Here is a 20849-nt window from a genome sequence, read left to right as displayed (position 1 = left end):
GTTTTGTTTTCTGGCTAAAAAAGAAAAATGTTTCTAAATCATAGTTTTGTTTCTCTCCCTACCCATCATATCACAGAAATTAAAGGAATTGGTAAAATATAAGTTCTGAAAGATTTATAGTCACAGTTTAAGACCATGATACCTCAGAAAGATCAGAAACATTTGTTATTTTCTGGAAGAAATAAAATGCCAATGCAAATCACTTTCAAATGAGCAAACATAATTCTGGTTAATGCATGAAAGGTGTGTTCTGCTAAGCTCCTTTGATTCTCCAGGAAGATTGATGGCGTAATTATACTCTGGAGAGAAGGGTTAAGAAACTGTGTTGAAACTTATTAAATGTGACATGCAATGACTTTTCGATTTTGTTTGGAAGGTGTGCTTAAAAATAATTACATTTTAAATGGAATTTATAAATATCTTATACCACTTAAATGAACGGTAGAGGATTCTGCTGCAGCACAATTATATTGAGTCTGATAAGCTTTGTTTCCTATAAGTGAGAATTCACTGGCATTTTCCACAGGATCAAGGAGAGGGAAGGTTTGTAAAGCATCTGTAGGCATATTTTTGTGTTCATATGTACATCAATGTATAGTGGTTAAAAGTAACTGTATACATATATGCAAACATAGCCAATAGTATGGGCATTTGTAGCCCTCCTCTTGTGGAGTAACATGTTTTCCTGGTGACCAATTTCTTCCCCTGCCAAGCCATCCTTTGGGCTGCACCTAGCACGATCATTGCAAACTGAAAACCTGGTCACATCACTCCCCATATTAAAACCATTAAGTGTCTCCTCGTCTCCTACTAATAGAGCCAGCTTCAGGGACCTGCAACCTGTGCATACAGCATTCTGAACTCAGGAGGCCCTGGTGCTTGTTTTAATGATCTGCTATTGCTCTTTTGTCTTTGAGATTTTGCTCTGGAAGCAATTACCACGGAGCATGTACAGGAGCAGAGGTTATACGCTCAGTGCACCCATCCACCATTCCTCCCTCCACTTTCATGCCTAGGAATGCCTTCTTGTGGGAGGGCCTTCTGTGGACTCAGGAGGTTCCACCGAATACAAAGGGAGTGCAAAATGAGTGGGTTTTATCTACAGCTGGGTGCTCGGGACACTGATGGCCCTAAAAGGCTGCACGTTCTGTTCCAACCAGAATAACTTGCTTCAAACACAGAAACAGAGCGATGATGCTCTGAGAGAATGGAACCACCAAGGAACCCTACCATATCCTTTCTTTCTTGTGTCTTTGTGTCCAAATTTCACCTCTTCACTAAGACACCACTTGGATTGTATTGGGCCCACCCTAACGACTTCATTTTAATTTGATTATCCTGTATCTCCAAGTAAGATCATTTCCGAAGTAATGAGAGTTCGGGCTTCTACATGTCTTATTTTGGAAGACACAATTCGACCTACAGCATTAGGCATCCAAGGACTTCTTGTTTTCCCCTCAAGCCCCTAAAATGACAGACATTTTCTAAAGGACAGGGGCTCATTATCTAATCCTCCCTGAGTTCCCATTCCAGCCCCCAGTCTCTCCATAGGGGCTGCCAAGAAATACTGCAAAAACAACACTCCAGGACACGAAAGTCAGCTTGATCCACATCAGCAGCAACAACATGACAAGAAGACGCTTCTCCCCAACCACCGGTTCCACATGACTTGCCAGAGTCAGGCTTCTAAGAACGGGCCTCCGCCTTCCTGACAGGTAGCATGAGGGTTCAACCAAAGAAGCTTTGAGGGCAGAGTCCATAAGAATGTGCTGTTCCCTAGGAGAATGGAAATGAGAAACAACCACCTGACAGCTGGGATGGAATGTTAGCTGGAGGAAGCCAGAGCCACCTTCTTCTGGCTGAATAAACAGCAGCCCCCTGCCTGCCTTCTCTCCATGTTTTGTGCCTCTTGTGTTGAGCCAGGCATCCTCCTAAGTGCTGTACACTGTAAGATGAAGCCATTGACATATGGTTACCTCACTCCATCCTCACACGGACCATGTCAGAGTGCATCCCCATTCTTCAGCAGAAGAAACTGAGGCTCAGAAAGGATAAGTAGTTGGCCCAAGGTAACATAGCCAACACACAGAAAAGGCAGGATTTGAACCCAGACTTGTGTGATCCCAAAATCTGTACCTTTGACCTCCACATAGAATCTTCAGTCATAAAATTTTAATAAATCTTACATAGTACTTATTACTGCCAGACTGTGTAAGCACTTTACATACATTAACTCATTTAGTATTGACACCAATGTATGAAGTAAGTACCATTTAACCCTCATTTTACACATGAGGAGACTGAGGATCAGAGAGGTGAAGAAACTTATTCAGATCACTCAGCTAGGAAGTAGCAGAGGCAACTTTCGACTCCAGGCAATCCAGCTTCAGAGTCTGTGCTCTTAACCACCACGCTATGTCAGGAGCATCCCTGCTGAAAGATTCCATGATGGACCTGGACAGGGGTCCTGGTACATCTCAGATACACATAAGCACAAGGCCCATAGCCTATCTCTAAGCTGGGCTGGAAGGTGGAACGTAGTTTAGAGAGCTGCCTAAAACAGCACATGCTGCAGCTCCAGTGTCAAAAAGAAAGTGTGGGGCTCAAACTCCCTCAAGAACCTGCCATTGTGAACCTGGGAGACGGAGTTTGCCGTGAGCTGAGATTGTGCCACTGCACTCCAGCCTGGGCGACAGAGCGAGACTCCATCTCAAAAAAAAAAAAAAAAGAAATTGCCATTACCTTGAACTAAAACACAAACCCCTAAGCTGGGCATACCTTGCAGACCTCTCCACAGCTCCAACCCTGCATCTGTACAACTGCCATGCAGCACTACTGCTCATTCACACATTTACAAATCCATTCCAAAATTATCCATTGAACAAGTCGCAAACTACTAAAGGTCTACAAAAGGTTAACAGTATCGTTGGTGTCTGTTGTTAATAATAACATACTATATACTGGAAATTTGCCAAGGGAGTAGGTCTTACGTGTTCTTGCCACATACATATGCACACACAAAAGGTAACTATGCGAGTAATGAATACGTTAATGAAAAACATCTCACTACACTGAATATCGTTTTGCATCCATCTTAATTTTTATGTTATCTCATTTTCTATTTATAGTAGTCACAATCTGGCTCCAATTTAAAGCAGAAATATAAAGTTTCCTTGCAAAAAAATTCTATTAAAGTCATGGTCAAGATAGAGAAAAGTATTAAACAACAGTACAGGTAGTCCATGGCTATGGTAAAAAAAAATAATAATTCTGCAGGTGGGATGCAAATTATTGAGTCTTGGGAAAGGCCGACATGAGGGAAAGAGCTTTTCAGTTATACAGAAAGAAGTGAGACCAAGCACCACAATTATGTCACCTAAGACAACTTAGTTAATTAACCTCTTGGAAATCCCCATATCTCCAGGTATAAAATGGAGCTAACAAAACCTCTCTCACACTGTTATTCTAAACATTAGATATCAGCAACTTGGCTGGAACTGAGGGCCATTATTCTAAGTGAAGTAACTCAAGAGTTGAAAACCAAATGTTGTACGTTCTCACTTATAAGTGGGAGCTAAGGTATGCAAAAGCTTACAGAGTGGTCAGACGGGAGAAGAAGGGGAAAGGAGTGAGGGATGAAAAACTACATATTGGGTACAACGTATGCTACCTCAGTGACTGGTGTACTAAAATTTCAGACTTCACCATTATATTAGGTGGCTGCAAAAGTTATTGCAGTTTTTGCCATTGAAAGTTAACTTTCAATGGATGAATTGTATAGGTTGGTGCAAAAGTTATTGTGGTTTTTGCCATTGAAAGTAACCTACACAATTCATCCACTTTGATATGGTTTGGATTTGTGTCCCTGCCCAGATCTCATGCTGAATTATAATCCCCAGTGTTGGAGGTGGGATCTGGTGGGAGGTGATTGGCTCATGAGGGAGGACTTCTCACTTTGGTGCTATTCATATGATAGAGTTCTCATGAGATCTGGTTGTTTTAAAATGTGTGGCACCTCCTCCCTCTCACTTATCCTCCTGCTCCAGCCATGTAAGATGTGCCTGCTTCCCCTTCGCCTTCTGCCATGATTGAAAGTTTTCTGAGGCCTCCCTAGAAGCCATCATGCTTCCTGTACAGCCTGCAGAACCATGAGCCAATTAGACCTCTTTTATTTATAAATTACCCAGTCTCAGGTATTTCTTTATAGTAGTGTGAGAATGGACTAATACACACTTGTACCCTTAAAGCTATTGAAATAAAAATAAAAATAAAGATCATATAATATTACGTATAAAAATGTTTGGCCCATAGTAGGTGTGTTTATTAAATATAATTTTATTTTCCCTTTCCCTAGGCTTTCTCCTTTAGATACTGGGAAGGAACCTGTAACCTTTATAAGGTTACACAGTGATTTTCCTTAGTCTTTTCTGATACTCAAGAACCAGCAGCTATGGCTGGGCGTGGTGGCTCATGCTTGTAATCCCAGCACTTTGGGAGGCCCAGGCGGGCGGATCACGAGGTCAGGAGGTCAAGACCACGGTGAAACCCCGTCTCTACTAAAAAAACAAAAAAATTAGCCGGGCATGGTGGCGGGCGCCTGTAGTCCCAGCTACTCGGAGAGGCTGAGGCAGGAGAATGGCATGAACCCGGGAGGCGGAGCTTGCAGTGAGCCGAGATTTCGCCACTGCACTCCAGCCTGGGCGACAGAGCGAGACTCCGTCTCAAAAAAAAAAAAAAAGAACCAGCAGCTATAATGATAGACACTTTCTAAAGCAGTGGGGCCCACAGGAGACACCTCAAGAGCCATAGACCCCGTCCTTGTGGAGTCTACGGTCTTGTGGGGGTGACTGACTGATATGGTTTGGCTGTGTCCCCACCCAAATCTCATATTGAATTGTAGCTCCCATAATTCCCATGTGTTGGGGGAGGGACCGAGTGGGAAATAACTGAATCATGAGGGCAGTTTCTCCCATACTGTTCTCATGGTAGTGAATAAGTCTCACGAGATCTGATGGTTTTATAAGGGAAACACCTTTCACTTGGTTCTCATTTCCTCTTTGCCTGCTGCCATGCAAGATGTACCTTTTGCCTTCCACCATGATTGTGAGGCCTTCTCAACCACGTGGAACTGGAACTGTGAGTCCATTAAGCTTCTTTCCTTTATAAATTACCCAGTCTCAGGTATGTCTTTATCAGCAGTGTGAAAACAGACTAATATACTGACTTAATGAAAGAGCCACAAGAGTAAATGCAGAATTACAACTGTGCTCAATGCTATGAAGGAGCATGTGATAATTTCAGGGGACCTTCTAGGAGGAATTACCCAGTCTAGGAAGCAGATAAGGCATCTTTAAGAAAGATAAGTGGGAGATGACTGAGTCAAATGGGATAAGATGGAAAGAGTGTTTCAGGCAGACAGAACAACATACAGTAAGGTCCTGGGGCAGGAGTAAACTTTTTAAAAACTGAAAGAGTGGCTGTGTGGTTGAAGAGTATAAATAATAACATTGATTACAACAGGAAGAAATAGCTAAGTTTACGGGACAGTTGTCATGTGCCAGGGATTTGGCTGAAAACTTTAAGTGCAGTGACTGAACTCATTCAGTGAAGGGGAACACAGCTTGCGGTGAGTTGGGAGAGCTGGGCAGGTTTTAGACCATACTGGGTTTTGAAGGATGTATTACAGGTATAATGGCAATGGAAGCCATTGAAAAAATGTTAAGCAAGGAATCGACACGATCATACTTGTGATTTGAAGCTATTTTCTAGCTGTTGAGTGGGGGATGTTCTGAAAGAGCAAGAGAAGACAGGGAGGCCAGTCAGGAAGCCCAGGAGAGTCCACATGAAACGTGATGTTTGAACTGAGGTTGGTGTGGCTGGAAAGACAGGCAGATTTGTGAGCTATTTAGGAGATAAAATCAACATGGCCAGGTGCTTAATTGGATTTGTTGGGATAAGAGAAAAACCTGAGACATGTTGTCTTCTGTAAATGAAGGGATAATGATACTATACACTAAACTAAGAAATTCTGGAAGAAAATTAGTTTGGTGAAGTTGTGTTGAATTTGAGATAATAATTCTTTTGAGATATCCAAATGGAATTATAAATAGGAAACCAGAGGTTTGGAAATCAGAGGAGAAATATGAATTAAGGTAAAAAATTATTGAGTCTGGCCAGGCATGGTGGCTCACACCTGTAATCCCAGCACTTTGGGAGGCTGAGGCGGGCAGATCCCTTGAGGCCAGGAGTTTGAGACTAGCCTGGCCAACATAGTGAAACCCTGTCACTACTAAAAATACAAGAATTAGATAGGTGTGGTGGTGAATGCCTGTAATCCCAGCTATTTGGGAGGCTGAGGCAGGAGAATTGCTTGAAACTGGGAGGCAGAGGTTGCAGTGAGCCAAGGTCACGCTACTGCTCTCCAGCCTGGGCAACAGAGCAAGACTCTGTCTCAAAAAAAAAAAAAAATTACTGAGTCACTGTCATATAGCAATATATGTTAGTTATTAATTTATTGACTCTCAGCTCCAAATCAAATTTGTGATATTGGAGCTGAACCCTGTAGACATTTCTCCTTTTCCAGCTGGCCTCGTGCTAGGCATTGCCAATGAAGGCACAGGCGAGACACTGCAAGATCAGAGTGAGAAGAAGGACTTTTCTTCCTTCTTCCAGTGTATTTTCCACGTGGCATTCAGCGGGTTGGTGTCCAGGGGACCTAGTAGCCCTCATCTAAGTGGCACTCATGGGCCACTTGCAGCCACTCAGTGGGCTGCCTATTCTGGCAACAATGCCTTCTCCAGAGACATCTGAATCACAGACTTTGCGGAGAAGGGGGCCGCCTTCTAAGTTTCTGAGTTCTTTTACGTGTTCACTCTTCCTCAGCCCTAGAGAGACTAGGTGTTTTGCTGAAGTTGCTGCTTCTATACCTCCTAGAGTCCTCTTTGACTCTACTTAGTAGTTAACCTTTTTACTGGTTGACAGTTCTTGGAATTACATTTTCCCTTTTTGAAAACTGGTGTAGGTTCGGGGTCCTGACTGCACCCTGACTGATACAGAGTGATTGAACATGCAGGGGTTGACAAGATCACCTAGGGAGATAGTACAAAAAGCTAAGTAAGAGGTCCAATTGCTCAGTCTTGAACTCCAGGCTTCGTTGCAAGTGACAGGAAGCCAGCCTTGCGAAGAAGAAGGAGAAGGAACAGCCAGAAAAGAAGGGGAAACCTTGGAGGGTGTAATGTCACCGAAACTAAAATATAAATATATATGATATAAATATATATCATATATAATTATATTTTTATATATTATATAGTGTATAAATATACATATTTATGCATATACATATTTATACACAAAATATAAACCACAAGGAAACCACAAGGAAAGCTTAGTAAGTATGACTAAATTAAAATGAAGGCATTTATGATGTCAACAGATCTCATAAAGGGCTTGAAAAGTGAAATTGCAAAACAGAATAAAATATTTGCGGCACATAACTGACAAAGAAATGTCATGTCGACTATATAAACAGCTACAAGTCAATCAAAGAAGACAGACTTCTAATTAAAAAATTAACAAAGTTATGAACAAGAACTTCATAAAACCAGAAACATGACTGGGAACTGAATATATAAAGACACTTCAACCTCAATAAAAACACAATTTAAAACAATGAAATACTATTGTATGCTCAATCAATTGGCAAATACGAAAAGTCAACAGTAATAAATATTGGCGAGGAAACAAAGGTATGCTGTTCGATAAGTTAGCTAATAGCCACATGTGACTTTTGAACACTTTAAATGTAGCTAACCCAGATTAAGACATGCTGAAAGTGTAAAATATGCACTCAATTTCAAAGACACAGTGTGAATAAACTAATGTAAAATATCTCAATAATTTTGATATTTATTACACACTGAAATGACAATATTTGGCCAGCACTTTCGGAGGTCAAGGCTGGTGGATCACTTGAGGTCAGGAGTTCAAGACCAGCCTGGCCAACATGGTGAAACCCCGTCTCCACTAAAAATACAAAAATTAGCTGGGCATGGTCGCGGGCACCCATAGTCCCAGCTACTCGGGAGGATGAGGCAGGAGAATCACTAGAGCCTGGGAGGTGGAGGTTGCAGTGAGCCAAGATCGCACCACTGCACTCCAGCCTGGGTGACAGAGCGAGACTCTCTCAAGACAAAAAAAAAGAAAGATAATATTTGGGGTATGTTTGGTTAAATAAAATGTATTATTAAAAATTACATACGTGGTTCACATTTGTCGACTGAGTCACATTTCTATAGAACAGTGCTGATGTAGAGCAATGGAAATGCCTACGCACGGCTTGCCAGAGTGTAAATTAATATGATCATGTTGGTAAACAATTTGCCATCATCTTATAAAATTTGGACACACACCTGTGCTATGACCTAGCAGCTCTCCTGTGGCACATATCCTAGAGGAAATCTGATATATGTGCAACAGGAGACATACACAAAATCGTTCACAGCCGTATGGTTCACAATAGTAAAAAACCAGAAGCAGTACAGTACAATCAGTGTCCGAAGAAAAAATAAATGAGTTACTCTATAGTAACTGAATGGAACAGTAATGAAAATGAATAGATGGCAGCTACTCACAGCAGCATGGATGAATTCTAGAAATGCAATCTTGAGTGAAAACACCAAATTATACAGAAACACATAAAACATGTTACCACTTTTATAAATTTCAAAAACAATAAAAACTGGCCGGGCACGGTGGCTCAAGCCTGTAATCCCAGCACTTTGGGAGGCTGAGGTGGGCGGATCACGAGGTCAGGAGATCGAGACCATCCTGGCTAACACGGTGAAACCCCATCTCTACTAAAAATACAAAAAATTCGCTGGGCATGGTGGCGGGTGCCTGTAGTCCCAGCTACTCGGGAGGCTGAGGCAGGAGAATGGCGTGAACCCGGGAGGCGGAGCTTGCAACGGGAGCTGAGATTGTGCCACTGCACTCCAGCCTGGGCGACAGTGCAAGACTCCGTCTCAAAAGACAAACAAACAAACAAAACAAAAAACTAAACATTGTATTGTTTAGGAGTTCGAAAACATGGGAAAGGGACTGGAGCACATTCAAGGAGCTTCAGGGGAACTCTACATGCTCTATTTCTTCTGTTGGATGGTGAGGTTCATGAGTTGGCTCATTTTGTGTGTGTCCCAAAAAGACACGACTTACAGTTACCTGCTGCCTTCAAAAACAAAAAGATCACGATGACCCTAGTAAGAGCTGCTTAATTAAAATGAGGAGAAGTTAGATGTAGTGATTTGAGAAATATGTTATCACTGAGAAAGTGAAGACACCAAGTGTGGGCTGCTTTTTCATGAAGCTCTGTTATGAAAGTGAGGAGAGTTGGGTAGTAGATCTTAGGTAGCATGGGGATTAGGGAGAGCTTATCTTTAAAACAGAAGGCGCTCGTGTACAGATAAATACTGAGGAGAGGAGTTCTGCTTCTGGTGGACTGGAATATTTTTGGTCAACCTTCCTGCTAAGTAAAACTGTAACTGTACAAAATATACTTTTGAAAAATCTGTTTGGAGGAGTTATAGAGCTATCAAGGGAAGAAAGAACTTTGGGACAAATATCCAGGAGAAAGGAAAGTTCAAAGAAATGGGCACAGCAAGTGGAACCTGCCAATCAGGAAAGCAGATTCCAAGAAGCTGAGGAGCTACTTTGGAAGCACTCGCAGGCTTCAGGGAGGGGACAAACACTGAACATCAGGAACTACCAAAGAGGAGGAGGCTTGGTAAACACCCAGGCTTTAGTAAGAACACCACAGAGCTACATTCTAGCAGTAAGTGTGAAATATAGACCAGCCCTCAGAGGACTCCAAACCATTTGAATCTCTGTGAGGATTTAAGATGAAGCACTATTCCTATCACCTCTAGCACAGATGCCTGCAAAGACCAGAAGGAAAATCTTTCTAGGAAATATAATATCATTCAAAGCCTCAAATCATCTCTATACTATTTCCTATATAATACCCAGCATGTAATTTTTTTACAAAAAGGCAAATTAGAGAACAAGACATGCTTAAAATGAAACAATAGACCATGGAAATAGACCCACAGGGTTACCAAATAATGGAGTTATCAAACATACCTTCCAAATGAACTTGGTTAATATGCTTAAGACATTAAAAGGCAAGTTCTGAGAATTTCAGCATATATTTGAAAGCCATAAAAGAGAACCCACGGACAATTCTAGAACTAAAAACACAACGAATAATATTAAGAAGTTAATGGCTGTACTTCATAGCAGACAGACCTGAAGTGACTCAAAAAGAGATAGGCCAGAAGAAAATATTCAGACTAAAAACAAGGAGAGAAAAAAGAACAAAAGGCAAAGAAGTATTGTCAAAGCCAGATGGGGCATAGTGATAAGGTCTAATACTTTTGCAATTTGAGTTTGATAATGTAAAGAGAAGGGGAAAATGTCAGAACCAATGTTAAATGACAAAAAAAAAAAAATTCCTCCAAAACTAACAAAGCCATTAAGATACAGATTCAAGAAGCACTAACAACAAGCAGAGATGGCCGGATCATCATACCTATGCACATCATCCTTAGGTTTCCGAAAGGGAATATAAACTGTTAAAAGCAGTTTGGCAAGAAAAACATAAAAGCTTAAAAGGAGCAAAAATAGAACTGGCAGCTGTCTTTTGCTCAGAAACAATGGAGGGCAAAAGACAATAAATCACATCTTCAAAATGCTGAAGAAAAAAACCTGCTGACATAGAATTTGATAACTGGCAAAAGACTCACTCATAAGTAAAGTCTAAATAAAGACATTTTCAGACAAGTACAAAGTGAGAAAATTTGTCACTACAAAGCATGCAATAAAAGAAATAAGGAAGAGAATACTTTATCAAAGGAAACTAATTCCATTGGAAACTCCTAAGTGAAATAAAAAATAAAATGTAGAATACGTGAGTAAATATAATTAATGATCTAAGGCTCTATCTCAAAAACCTAGAAAAGGAACAGTAAATGAAAGCAAAAAGTGTACAGAAGAAAATTATTTTTTTTATATCAGTGAATCAAAAAGAAAACAGATAAAAATTAAAGTAAAAGTTATTTTTAAATATAAAAACTGATAAACCAAGAAAGGCCAATAAGAAAAATGAAAAAGAATGCACAAATTACCAAAATCAGAATAGAAAAAGGAGATATCACTACAGATCCTACAAACATTGGAAAAGATAATAAAAGGATATTGTGAATAACGTTACGTCAATAAACTTGAAACTTATCAATAATAACAGTCCTGGCCGGGCGCGGTGGCTCACACCTGTGATGCCAGTACTTAGGGAGGCTGAGGCAGGCAGATCACCTGACATTGGGAGTTCAAGACCAGCCTGACTAACATGGAGAAACTCTGTCTCTACTGCAAATACAAAATTAGCCGGGCATAGGGGCACAGGCCTGTAATCTCAGCTACTCGGGAGGCTAAGGCAGGAGAATCTCTTGAACCTGGGAGGCGGAGGTTGTGGTGAGCCGAGATCACACCTCTGCACTCCAGCCTGGGCAACAAGAACGAAACTCTGTCTCAAAATAATAATAATAATAACAGTCCTTCACAAACTCTCCCAAAGTTTGGTATACTTCCTAATTCTTTTAATGAGACCAGTTTAACATTGATACAAAAACTTAATAAAGCCATTAAAAAATGTCTCTTCCTTCCTATTCTCTGATAGTGTTTGTAGAGGATTATTATTATTTCTAATGTTTGGAAGAACTTACCTATGAAGACATCTGAGCCTTGACTTTTCTTCATGGGAAAGTTTTATTACAGATTTCGTTCTATTCTGATATTTAAATTTCTCCTGTATTATTTTCAGCAAGTTGTGCTATTAGAGAGTATTTTGTCCACTTCGAATGTGTTGGCGTAAGGTTTATAATATCTTCTTATTAAAAAGTTATAAACAAAATGTTGGCAAATCAAATCCAAGAATATATCACATCATGATGAAGTGGTGTTTACCCCAAGAATGAAAAGTTGATTTAACATTTAAAAATCAATCAGTATAATTCTTTGTCTGATCACAAAAAGAAGAAAAGTCACATCTCAATAGATGCAGAAAAAGGCATTTGTTTACATTCAACTGCCATTAACAATAAAAACTATCAGCAAATCAGGATAGAAGGAAACATCTTCAGTGTGATAAAGGGTATCTACAATAACAATGCAGCTAATATAATACCTAATTGTAAAATAGTGAACGCTTTCTCTTTGAGGGTGGGCTGGTTTGGGTAGGTGTACCAGTTAGGATAGGCGTGCTTACACTGTGGTAATGAGCAGCCCCAAATCTCAGTGGCTTAAGACAGCAAAAGAGCAGTAGCTCACACCTGTAATCTCAGCACTTTGGTAGGCTGAGGTGGGAGGATTGCTTGCACACAGGAATTCAAGATCAGTATGGGCAACATAGACCCCAAAACCCCAGCTCTACAAAAAAAAAAAATAGCAGCTGGGCATGGTGGTTCATGCCTGTAATCTCAGAACTTTGGGAGGCCAAGGCGGGCAGATCACCTGAGGTCAGGAGTCAAGACCAGCCTGGCCAACATGGTGAAACCCCGTCTCTACCAAAAATACAAAAATTAGCTGGGCATGGTGGCATCTGCCTGTAATCCCAGGTACTGGGGAGGCTGAGGCATGAGAATCACTTGAACCTGGGAGGCAGAGATTGCAGTGAGCTGATACCACGCCACTGCACTCCAGCCTGGGAGACAGAGAGATTCTATATCAAAAAAATAAATAAGTAAAATAAATAAAAAAAATAAATAAACTAGCAGGGCATGGTGGTGCGTTCCTGTGGTCTACTTTGTAGGCTGACATGGGAGGATTGCTTGAGCCAGGGAGGTTGAGGCTGCAGTGAGTCACAATCACACCACTGCGCTCCAGCTGGGCACCACAGACCCTGTCTCAAAAACAAACAAACAAAAAAACCAAAAAAAGATGGCAAAAGAGGCTGTCCCACTCATGCCATGTCTCACTGCAGGCTGGCTAGCAGTGAGTGTGATCTCTGATCCATGTTGTTCTCACTCTGGGAACCAGACTGAAATAAGTTCCACCATGTAGATCATTGTGGTTGCTCCAAGATAGAGTGATATAAAGTGACACTCACTAGGTTTTCAATACTTTCTCCAAGATGTGACATATATCATCTCTGCTCAAATGGACCGAAACAAGTCACATGGTCTCACATAACTTCAAGGGGACAAGGAGGTATAATTTTGTGTGTGTGCATGAAAGTAAAGGGGAACAGGATGTTGGTGAACAGTGGTAATGTTCCCACGTTGAAACAGGATATTGTCCCGCATTGAAAGAATGAGATATTTATATTGATGACTTCACAGACGGAGCACTTGTGGGAGATGAAGCAGAGGCCAAAATCTTCAATGCATAAGGGTACTCCAAGGAGGTCACAAAAATCAAGGACTGAGAAGAGCAAGACTCCAGGATTGCTAACAACGTTGACATCCATCTTTTCCTTGGTTGGCTCTAGCTAACGGAATGACCTCAGTCTAATAGAGTGTGTTTTTCTCTTCTTATGTAATTCAGGTCTGCCTGAACTAGAAATTCTCCTCTGGTATCCTCAACTATGCGTCCTCACTGTTCTCTCTGTTCTCTAAACTAGAATATCCCTTTAGGGTGTTAGGACCCTCAACGTTCTTTGTAGAACAGTTTCTTCATCTCAGTCTGCCATTTCTCAAAGTCCAGATTTTAGATAATGGTGTAATGCTAAGAATATCTGTTTCTTCCAGTTCTCCTGGAAAAATGCCTAGGCTTAGCAGCAGATTATGCTGTTTGATCCTGCTAAAATATTGATCCTTTATCTCTTGAGGCATTTAAACCCTTCCCTCAAGACTCAACATAAATCCTGCCTCTATCCTAACACCTATTCACTTCAGCTCATACTGTTGGAAAGCCAACCCCTGAGCTCTAGGTCCCTTTACGATTCCATAAAGCAGGAATTTTGTCTTACCTAGAAAGGAGCAGGGGAAAGCTTTGCCTTCTCTCTCATTGGGAAGAGTGGTGACATCCCGAGTCATGCTATGCAAGAGTCAGAAATCATCACAGGCTGCCATTTAGCTATGTCCTATCTCTTCTGGGGAATTTCTTGTGAGTTCTCTGTGCACCATGATTAAGAGCTGCCAAGCTACTGGCAGTGTAGGGTCCACTCTGAAAAACCAGTTCTCTGCTCAAGCAAGTCTCAAGGTCAAAATTGAAGGACAGGAGTAGGAAGGCCATTCTCGTCTCAAATCCAAGGCATAGTCTCCAATGACCTTACTGGAAATAAATCAGTTTGTTTCTCAATAGCTCCAGAACCCAAAGGAATGCAAGAAATTGGCCCCCAATAAGTGATTGTTTTCATCTTCCATTCAACAAATGGCCGCTCTATGCCCTCGTTGGCCTTATTCTAGGCTTTGCAGACACAAAGGTGGAAAACAACTAAGTGCTGTTCTTTAGGAGGTTGCAGTCTAGCACAAAAGATGGATGTGGAATCAATGATTAAGTAGGATACACCAAAGGGTCCCAACCTGTGCTCCAAGGAACACAATAATAACAGGTGGGGGGGAATGGATGTTTTTTGTTTCTATCTGCCTGCCCAGCATCCACTTGCCCTTTTTCCGTTGATACTCCAATATCCCTTGGGAAAATTCTTCACATAGACCCTTATTCCAAATGCCTCAAGTAGAGCTGACTCTACCCCCTGAATCCAAAAGTGGGCATGTGACGCAGTCCAGCCAATTAGAGCTTCAAATCTCCACGCTCACAGTAATTGATTCAAGAATACCCAATACTCAATTAGAGCCCATCAAAGTAACCGTGGGACATTTTCTGCAACTACTACGAGAAAGATATTCTCTTTTCCATACTCAGAGTTCTGGAGCTATCAACATGGAGGTGGTGGGAGCCCCGTGAAGAGAGAGCCCACCTGAGAATAAAGCACAGAATCCAGGAATGAAGATTCTTGATATGATGGGGAGCCTGGTTCCAGCCATGGCTGATGAGATAGACACCTTCATTCATTCACTCATTTATTTATTCACCAAAAAATTACCAGGCCTCTATTATGTTACAGGTGTTATTTTAGGCCTTAGGGATACAGAAGTGAATAAACTATGCAAAACTCCTACCTTAAGGAGCTTGCAATTCCTTAGGAAGAAGCAATCACATAAGATCCCTGTATTGAAGGCAGTGATCCCCAACCTTTTTGGCACCAAGGATCAGTTTCATGGAAGACAAATTTTCTATGGACAGAGGGAGGACAGTTTCAGGATGAAACTGTTCCACCTGAGATCATCAGGTGTTAGTTAGATTCTCATAAGGAGTGTACAGCCTAGATCCCTCACATGCACAGTTCACAATAGGATTTGCACTCCCATGAGAACCTAATGCTGCCACTGATCTGACAGGAGGCAGAACTCAGGCATTAATGCTCCCTCACTCACTACTCACCTTCTGCTGACGGCCCAGTTCCTACAGACCATGGACTGATACGAGTCCGTGGCCCAGGGGTTGGAGATCCCTGATTTAAGGTACTTGCACTGAGTGGAGACAGACAGACAATAACAAAGAAAATAAGTAAAATAAATATTATGATAGATGGTGATAATTTCCACAAAAAAATAAAGCAAGGAAAAGGATTTGGAATGACATTTTAAGTAGGGTGGTCAATGAGAGTCTAATAAGTCAACAACATTTTCCTGGAGATCCGAAGGAAGTGAGAGTGGGCTGGGGAGGAGATGCCCTCGGGCAAGAGGGGCAGATGCCAGGGCTATGGTGTGAGGGTGCAGGGCACGTCAGACGAGCAGGAAGGAGGCAGGTGAGCCAGGAGTGACAGAGGAAGGTGCAGTCTCAGAGGGTAGCACCTGATGGGCATCTATAAGGACTTCAGCTTTTATTTTCTTAACGATGCAAGTTGTGCCTAGGGCTGGAGGGAGGATTTGAGGGTGGGCTGAGCAGAGCAGAGGACTGATCTGGCCCGTGGCATGTTTTAACAGGATCACTCTGGCTGCTGCATTGAGGGGACAGTGACGGGAGTAGGGACAGACCATGTAAGGACTTAGGGAGGTGACTGTAATCATCCAAGCAAGAGCTGTGACCATGGCTTGGACAAGAATGGTAGTGACAGAGAAGGCAAGAAATGGCCAGAGCCAAGTTATTCCCCTAAAAGCACTTTGTGAGCCCGGGCAACAGAGTGAGACCTTGACTCTAAAAAAAAAATAAATAAAATTAAATAAAATTAAAAATTAGCCAGGCATAATGATACAAGCCTATTGTCCCAGCTACTTGGGAGGCTGAGATGGAAGGACCCCTTGAGCCTGGGAAGTTGAGGCTGCAGTGAGCTAAGATCCCACCACTGCCCTCCAGCCTGGGTGACAGAGTGAGACCTTTTGTTTTTTAAAAACAAAAAAAGCACTTAATGTTGCTTTTCCATCATTTGCAACTGGAGGAGGCTCAGCTAACGTGCCCTTTTTCACCAAATGTTAGATGCCATCCACAGTAAAGCCACCATTATTTTATGCAACACTTCGAAAAAAAGCAACTCTGCCAATTAATCTGTGGCATGCTCCTTTCTCTGCTTATTATATATCATGTGAGCGTGAACAGCTATGACCACTTGCACACGATGAGTTAAACTTTTGCCTTAAGAATGTGGATGACGGTCCTGTCACAATTACACAATGGCAAATATTTAGCTGTGGTTTAACATCAAAGTACTTAAAAATCAGACTTGTTCTGGTCAGGCAGGTGTTTGCATCTTCAACCTTCAACCACGCAATGACTATGGTTTGGGAGAGCTTGTTTGTTCACTGGACCATGTCACTCCCTGCTTAAAACCCTTCAGTGACTCCAAAATGCCTACAAGATCAAGTCCAAACACCTGACCATGGCCACTGGGCCCTTTAAGGCCGGCCAGGCATTCAGCGTTCATCTTTTGTGCCTTCCAGCTTCATACTCCACAGTGCAGGAGTACTAAGCCCCCTCAATGCCCCCACAAGAGCCAGGCTTACTCTTTACCATCTGCCTTTGCACATACTCTTCCCTTTCTCTGAAACGTCCTTCCCCCTTCTATCACCCACTTCTTCCCCCCAGGTAACTCCTGCCATTTCTGCAAGATGCCAGTCTAAAAGAGGAGGCCTTTTCAGATCCCTCCCCCCACTCTGAGTCAGGGACCCTCCTCCAGGATATCAGAGTGGCCTGAGCTCACCCATGTCAGGGCACTTACACACCCTGTGTTGTTCTGGTGGTTTACTTGCTCTGGGAGCAAATTGTTAACACTTTGCCTTCATCCTCCTCATATTCCTGGTCCCCAGCACAGGGGTGGGTGCAGAAAATATGAACAGTAAATGCCTACGAAATAAATGAGTCGGTCGGTGGCAAGTAACACTGTTTTACCTGTACTAGGAAATGTGTGAGAGATACACTGGCAAAATCAAACAAGTTATGTTTCACTGGGCTGGACAATGGCAAAATGAGGAGAGCCCTAACCTTATATTTATATTTATTTATTTATTTATTTTGAGATGGAGCTTCACTCTTGGTGCCCAGGCTGGAGTGCAATGGTGCGATCTCAGCTCACTGCAACCTCCGCCTCCCCCGTTCAAGCGATTCTCCTGCCTCAGCCTCCTGAGTAGCTGGGATTACAGGTTCCCGCGAACATGCCCAGCTAGCTTTTGTATTTTTAGTAGAGACAGGGTTTCACCACGTTGGCCAGGCAGGCCTCTCCTGACCTCAGGTGATCCATCCACCTTGGCCTCCCAAAGTACTGGGATTATAGGCATGAGCCACCACGCCCGGCCTCATAACCTTGTATTTTAACAAGCACTGAAACAGGCAGTTAACCTTAGGCCCAATCTGCTTATAGAATAAGGAACAGGAACAGGAAAATCAAAAGGTTGGCTACACCAGAGATAACTATTTTGCCAATGAATATTTTCAAGCTGGGGATAAATGACAGAGACGGTTTTCAATATAAGGGTGGCAAATTTCCTCTGTAAATAAAAGAGAAAGATGCTAGGAAAATTAGCAAAAGCACGACCTTTGACCCAGGCTAGAACCACAAGCCCCTGCAATTGAGGGTGATGCTGCATAGTGTTCAAACTCTTATTGGGACACGCAAAAGCCTCCATTACCTCCACGCCCACCTCTCCTCTGTCCACAACTGGCTCCTTACCTGCTTACCTGCACATGCTCCAGACTAAAGATCAGGAAAAGCTGGGGCCTCTCTGTGCCCCCAAGACCCTGCACTGGTTTCTCAATGCCCTTATCACCATGGACGGTCATTCAGGGCCATCAGACTAGGAACTCCTTTAAGGAAGGCTCTCGTGAGCCTGACACAGCAGGTGCTCACTTAACCTTGACTGTGTTCATCTATCTTTTTGAGAAGGGCTGTCCAGGCAGGCATCTGAGTAGCACTCACAGCCTTGGGAGTTCTAGAAGCCATCCATGATGGACGCACACAGCCAGTGCCCTGGGTAATGATGACAGGCGCAGCTTTCAAAGCAGACTGTCCTGCCTCAAGCCCAGCTCTACTTCTTACCAGCAGTGACCAGGACAGCCCTCTTTCTAAGGTAGCCACCTCAAGGGGCATGAAAAGGATTGAGTGAACACTATGTGCTAGCATGGCTGGAACATAGTAAGTGCTCATTATGTGTCAGCTCTTACCTGGGGCACAGAGGAGACTAGCGAGTCAGCACAGTAGGAAACCAGCTTTGAGAGGCAGAGGGCTCTTAACAGATAAAAAACGGCACAGCTCGGTACTGCTTGCATTTATAAGGCACTTTTCACGTGGATTACTAGTGGTTAAGCTTCAAACAACCCTATAAAGTAGCAAGTGGTATCATAACTCACATTTCATAGATGAAGGGACTAATGTTTCAGAGAGGTGAAGTAAGTTTTCCAGGGACACGCTGCACTGGAAAGAGGGTTCTGCTAGTCCAAATACTGAGCTCTATCGACCTGAACCGCAAGGACTCAGCCAGGAAGTTGAGATGAGGTTGGACAGCCTACACCACTTCTGCGCCAGGGGGAGGCTGCCCAGAACAGGACGCCCTCCTAGGAACCACAGAGTTTAGCAAAGAAAAGTTTGTCTCTGTCCTGGGTGATTGAGGAGAGCTGCATCCAACAGGCCCTTGCACGAGACCAAATGCGTCGTGGGCACGCGCGCGCACACACACACACACACACACACACAGGCACACGGTCCAATCCGCCCATCCAGGCCACCTCCGTCAGCCTCAGGCTCTCAAGGAAACCTCGGTTTCCTGGGGAGCCCGAGCCTAGAAACATCCCGACTGGCCTCCGAAGTCAACTCCTCCCTTCCACACCCCCAAGTGCAGGTTTCGGGTTCAACTCTCTGAAGCCGCCTCCCCAGTCCCGCGCTAGGCACCGTCCCGACTACTAAAGGGCACTGGGTACCTAGGAGTTGCCTCAGCAGAAGCGCCGCGCCTGGCACGGGTCAGGCACACACTGCATTCGCTGGGCGAAGTGGCCGTGCCTGGGTCCCCGCGCCGGGCAGCATGCGGTGCCCCCCAGGGCTCGGCCGAGGGTGGTGGAGGGAGGGGATGCCCGGCCCCTGCCCGAGCGGGGCGGCGCGAAGCGGGAAGTCGCACCTCTCGCCCTCTTACCTTCCTCATTCTCGTCAAACACGGGGGGCTTGTGGGAGTGGTTCCCGCCCATATTCCGCCGTTGCTGCCGCTGCTACATGCCCGGCCGCTGGGATGCCGGATGCGGGATGTGGGACGCGCGCAGAGATGCGGGATGCCGGAGGCGCGCCCAGTCCGGGTTGTAGCCGCGCGCGGAGCCCGAGGGGGCCGAGCGCCGTGAAGGGGCGGGGACGGCGTCCCCCCTCTCCTGGGCGCCCCTCGGACTGCGCTCGCAGGGACCCCGCGCCCGCCGCGCCTTCCGCTGTGCCCCGCTTCGGGCTGCGCTCGCAGGTCCTTACTCCGGTGCCCGCCCGGGAACCCGGGAGCTCCTCGCGCCGGGGCCAACGTGCGGCGCTCCTCGCCGGCTGCAGCGGGCGGGAGACGCGAGGCGGCGCGGGAGCAGCGGAGGAGGGGAAGGAGAGGAAGGAGAGGGGGAGGAGGGGACGGGCGAAGGCAGCACGCAGTGGGCGGCGGCAGGGCGGAAGGAGCTGAGAAAGGGATCGGCCCGGAAGAATCTGAATCCCTGCTCGGCCCTCCTCCCTCGGCCAGGAGCTCGGTCCCGCCAGGCAGTAAGCGGTTTGTCAGCACCGACTATGGCCAGGCCCCGGCTACGCGCTTTGTTAGCACCATCCCACACCCGCTTCCAACAACCCAGCAGTAAGAAAGCATCATTCATATTTTAGAGCGCAGTAGACGGAGGTCTAGAGGTAGAGCGGCTCTCGGGTCTGTAGTTAGTCGGCCCCGGCTGCGAAGGGAGTCCCAGGACTCCCCGCTAGCCTGTATTTGCCCATTCGTATTGGGATGGGCAGTGGAGTGTCTGCTGGCTCTCCAACCGACTCTGTTCCTCTTAAGGTTTTTCTCAGTGTTTAATGAATGGAAGTATCTAGACACATACTTTCATTCTGGGACTGATCTGACCCCTTCATTGTACATGGGGAAACTGAAGCCCCAGACAGCCATAGTTTGCCCCAAACCATTCTCCCTGGGAATGGCTGGGCATGAGTCTCGGGATTCCCCCAAAATTGGGCGGCATCGGCGTCCGATTCAGGGGCGAGGCTAGCATCAGGGTCCCTGGGCTCCCGCGGCGGGAGCTGGGGAGCCTGGATCGGGAGATACGCGCCACAGTTGTGGGTGCCTAAGTAAGGGGTGCGGCAGATG

At 44.4% G+C, this 20849-nt stretch overlaps 1 protein-coding gene across 2 annotated transcripts in view; it reads right to left on the bottom strand.

Moving 5' to 3' along the window:
• Positions 1-20108, bottom strand: part of STK32B (serine/threonine kinase 32B) — a 431273-nt gene extending 411165 nt beyond the window's left edge. For both annotated transcript variants that reach the window (XM_030801295.1, XM_030801296.1), the window contains exon 1: positions 19674-20108. In XM_030801295.1, the coding sequence (XP_030657155.1) occupies positions 19674-19725 (52 nt within the window). In that variant the 5' untranslated portion in view covers positions 19726-20108. The remainder of the gene's footprint in view (positions 1-19673) is intronic.
• Positions 20109-20849: the final 741 nt, after the last annotated feature.

Source organism: Nomascus leucogenys, chromosome 20 (assembly GCF_006542625.1).
Source record: "Nomascus leucogenys isolate Asia chromosome 20, Asia_NLE_v1, whole genome shotgun sequence".
Taxonomy (NCBI): Eukaryota; Metazoa; Chordata; class Mammalia; order Primates; family Hylobatidae; genus Nomascus; species Nomascus leucogenys.
This window is presented reverse-complemented; position numbering and strand designations above follow the sequence as displayed.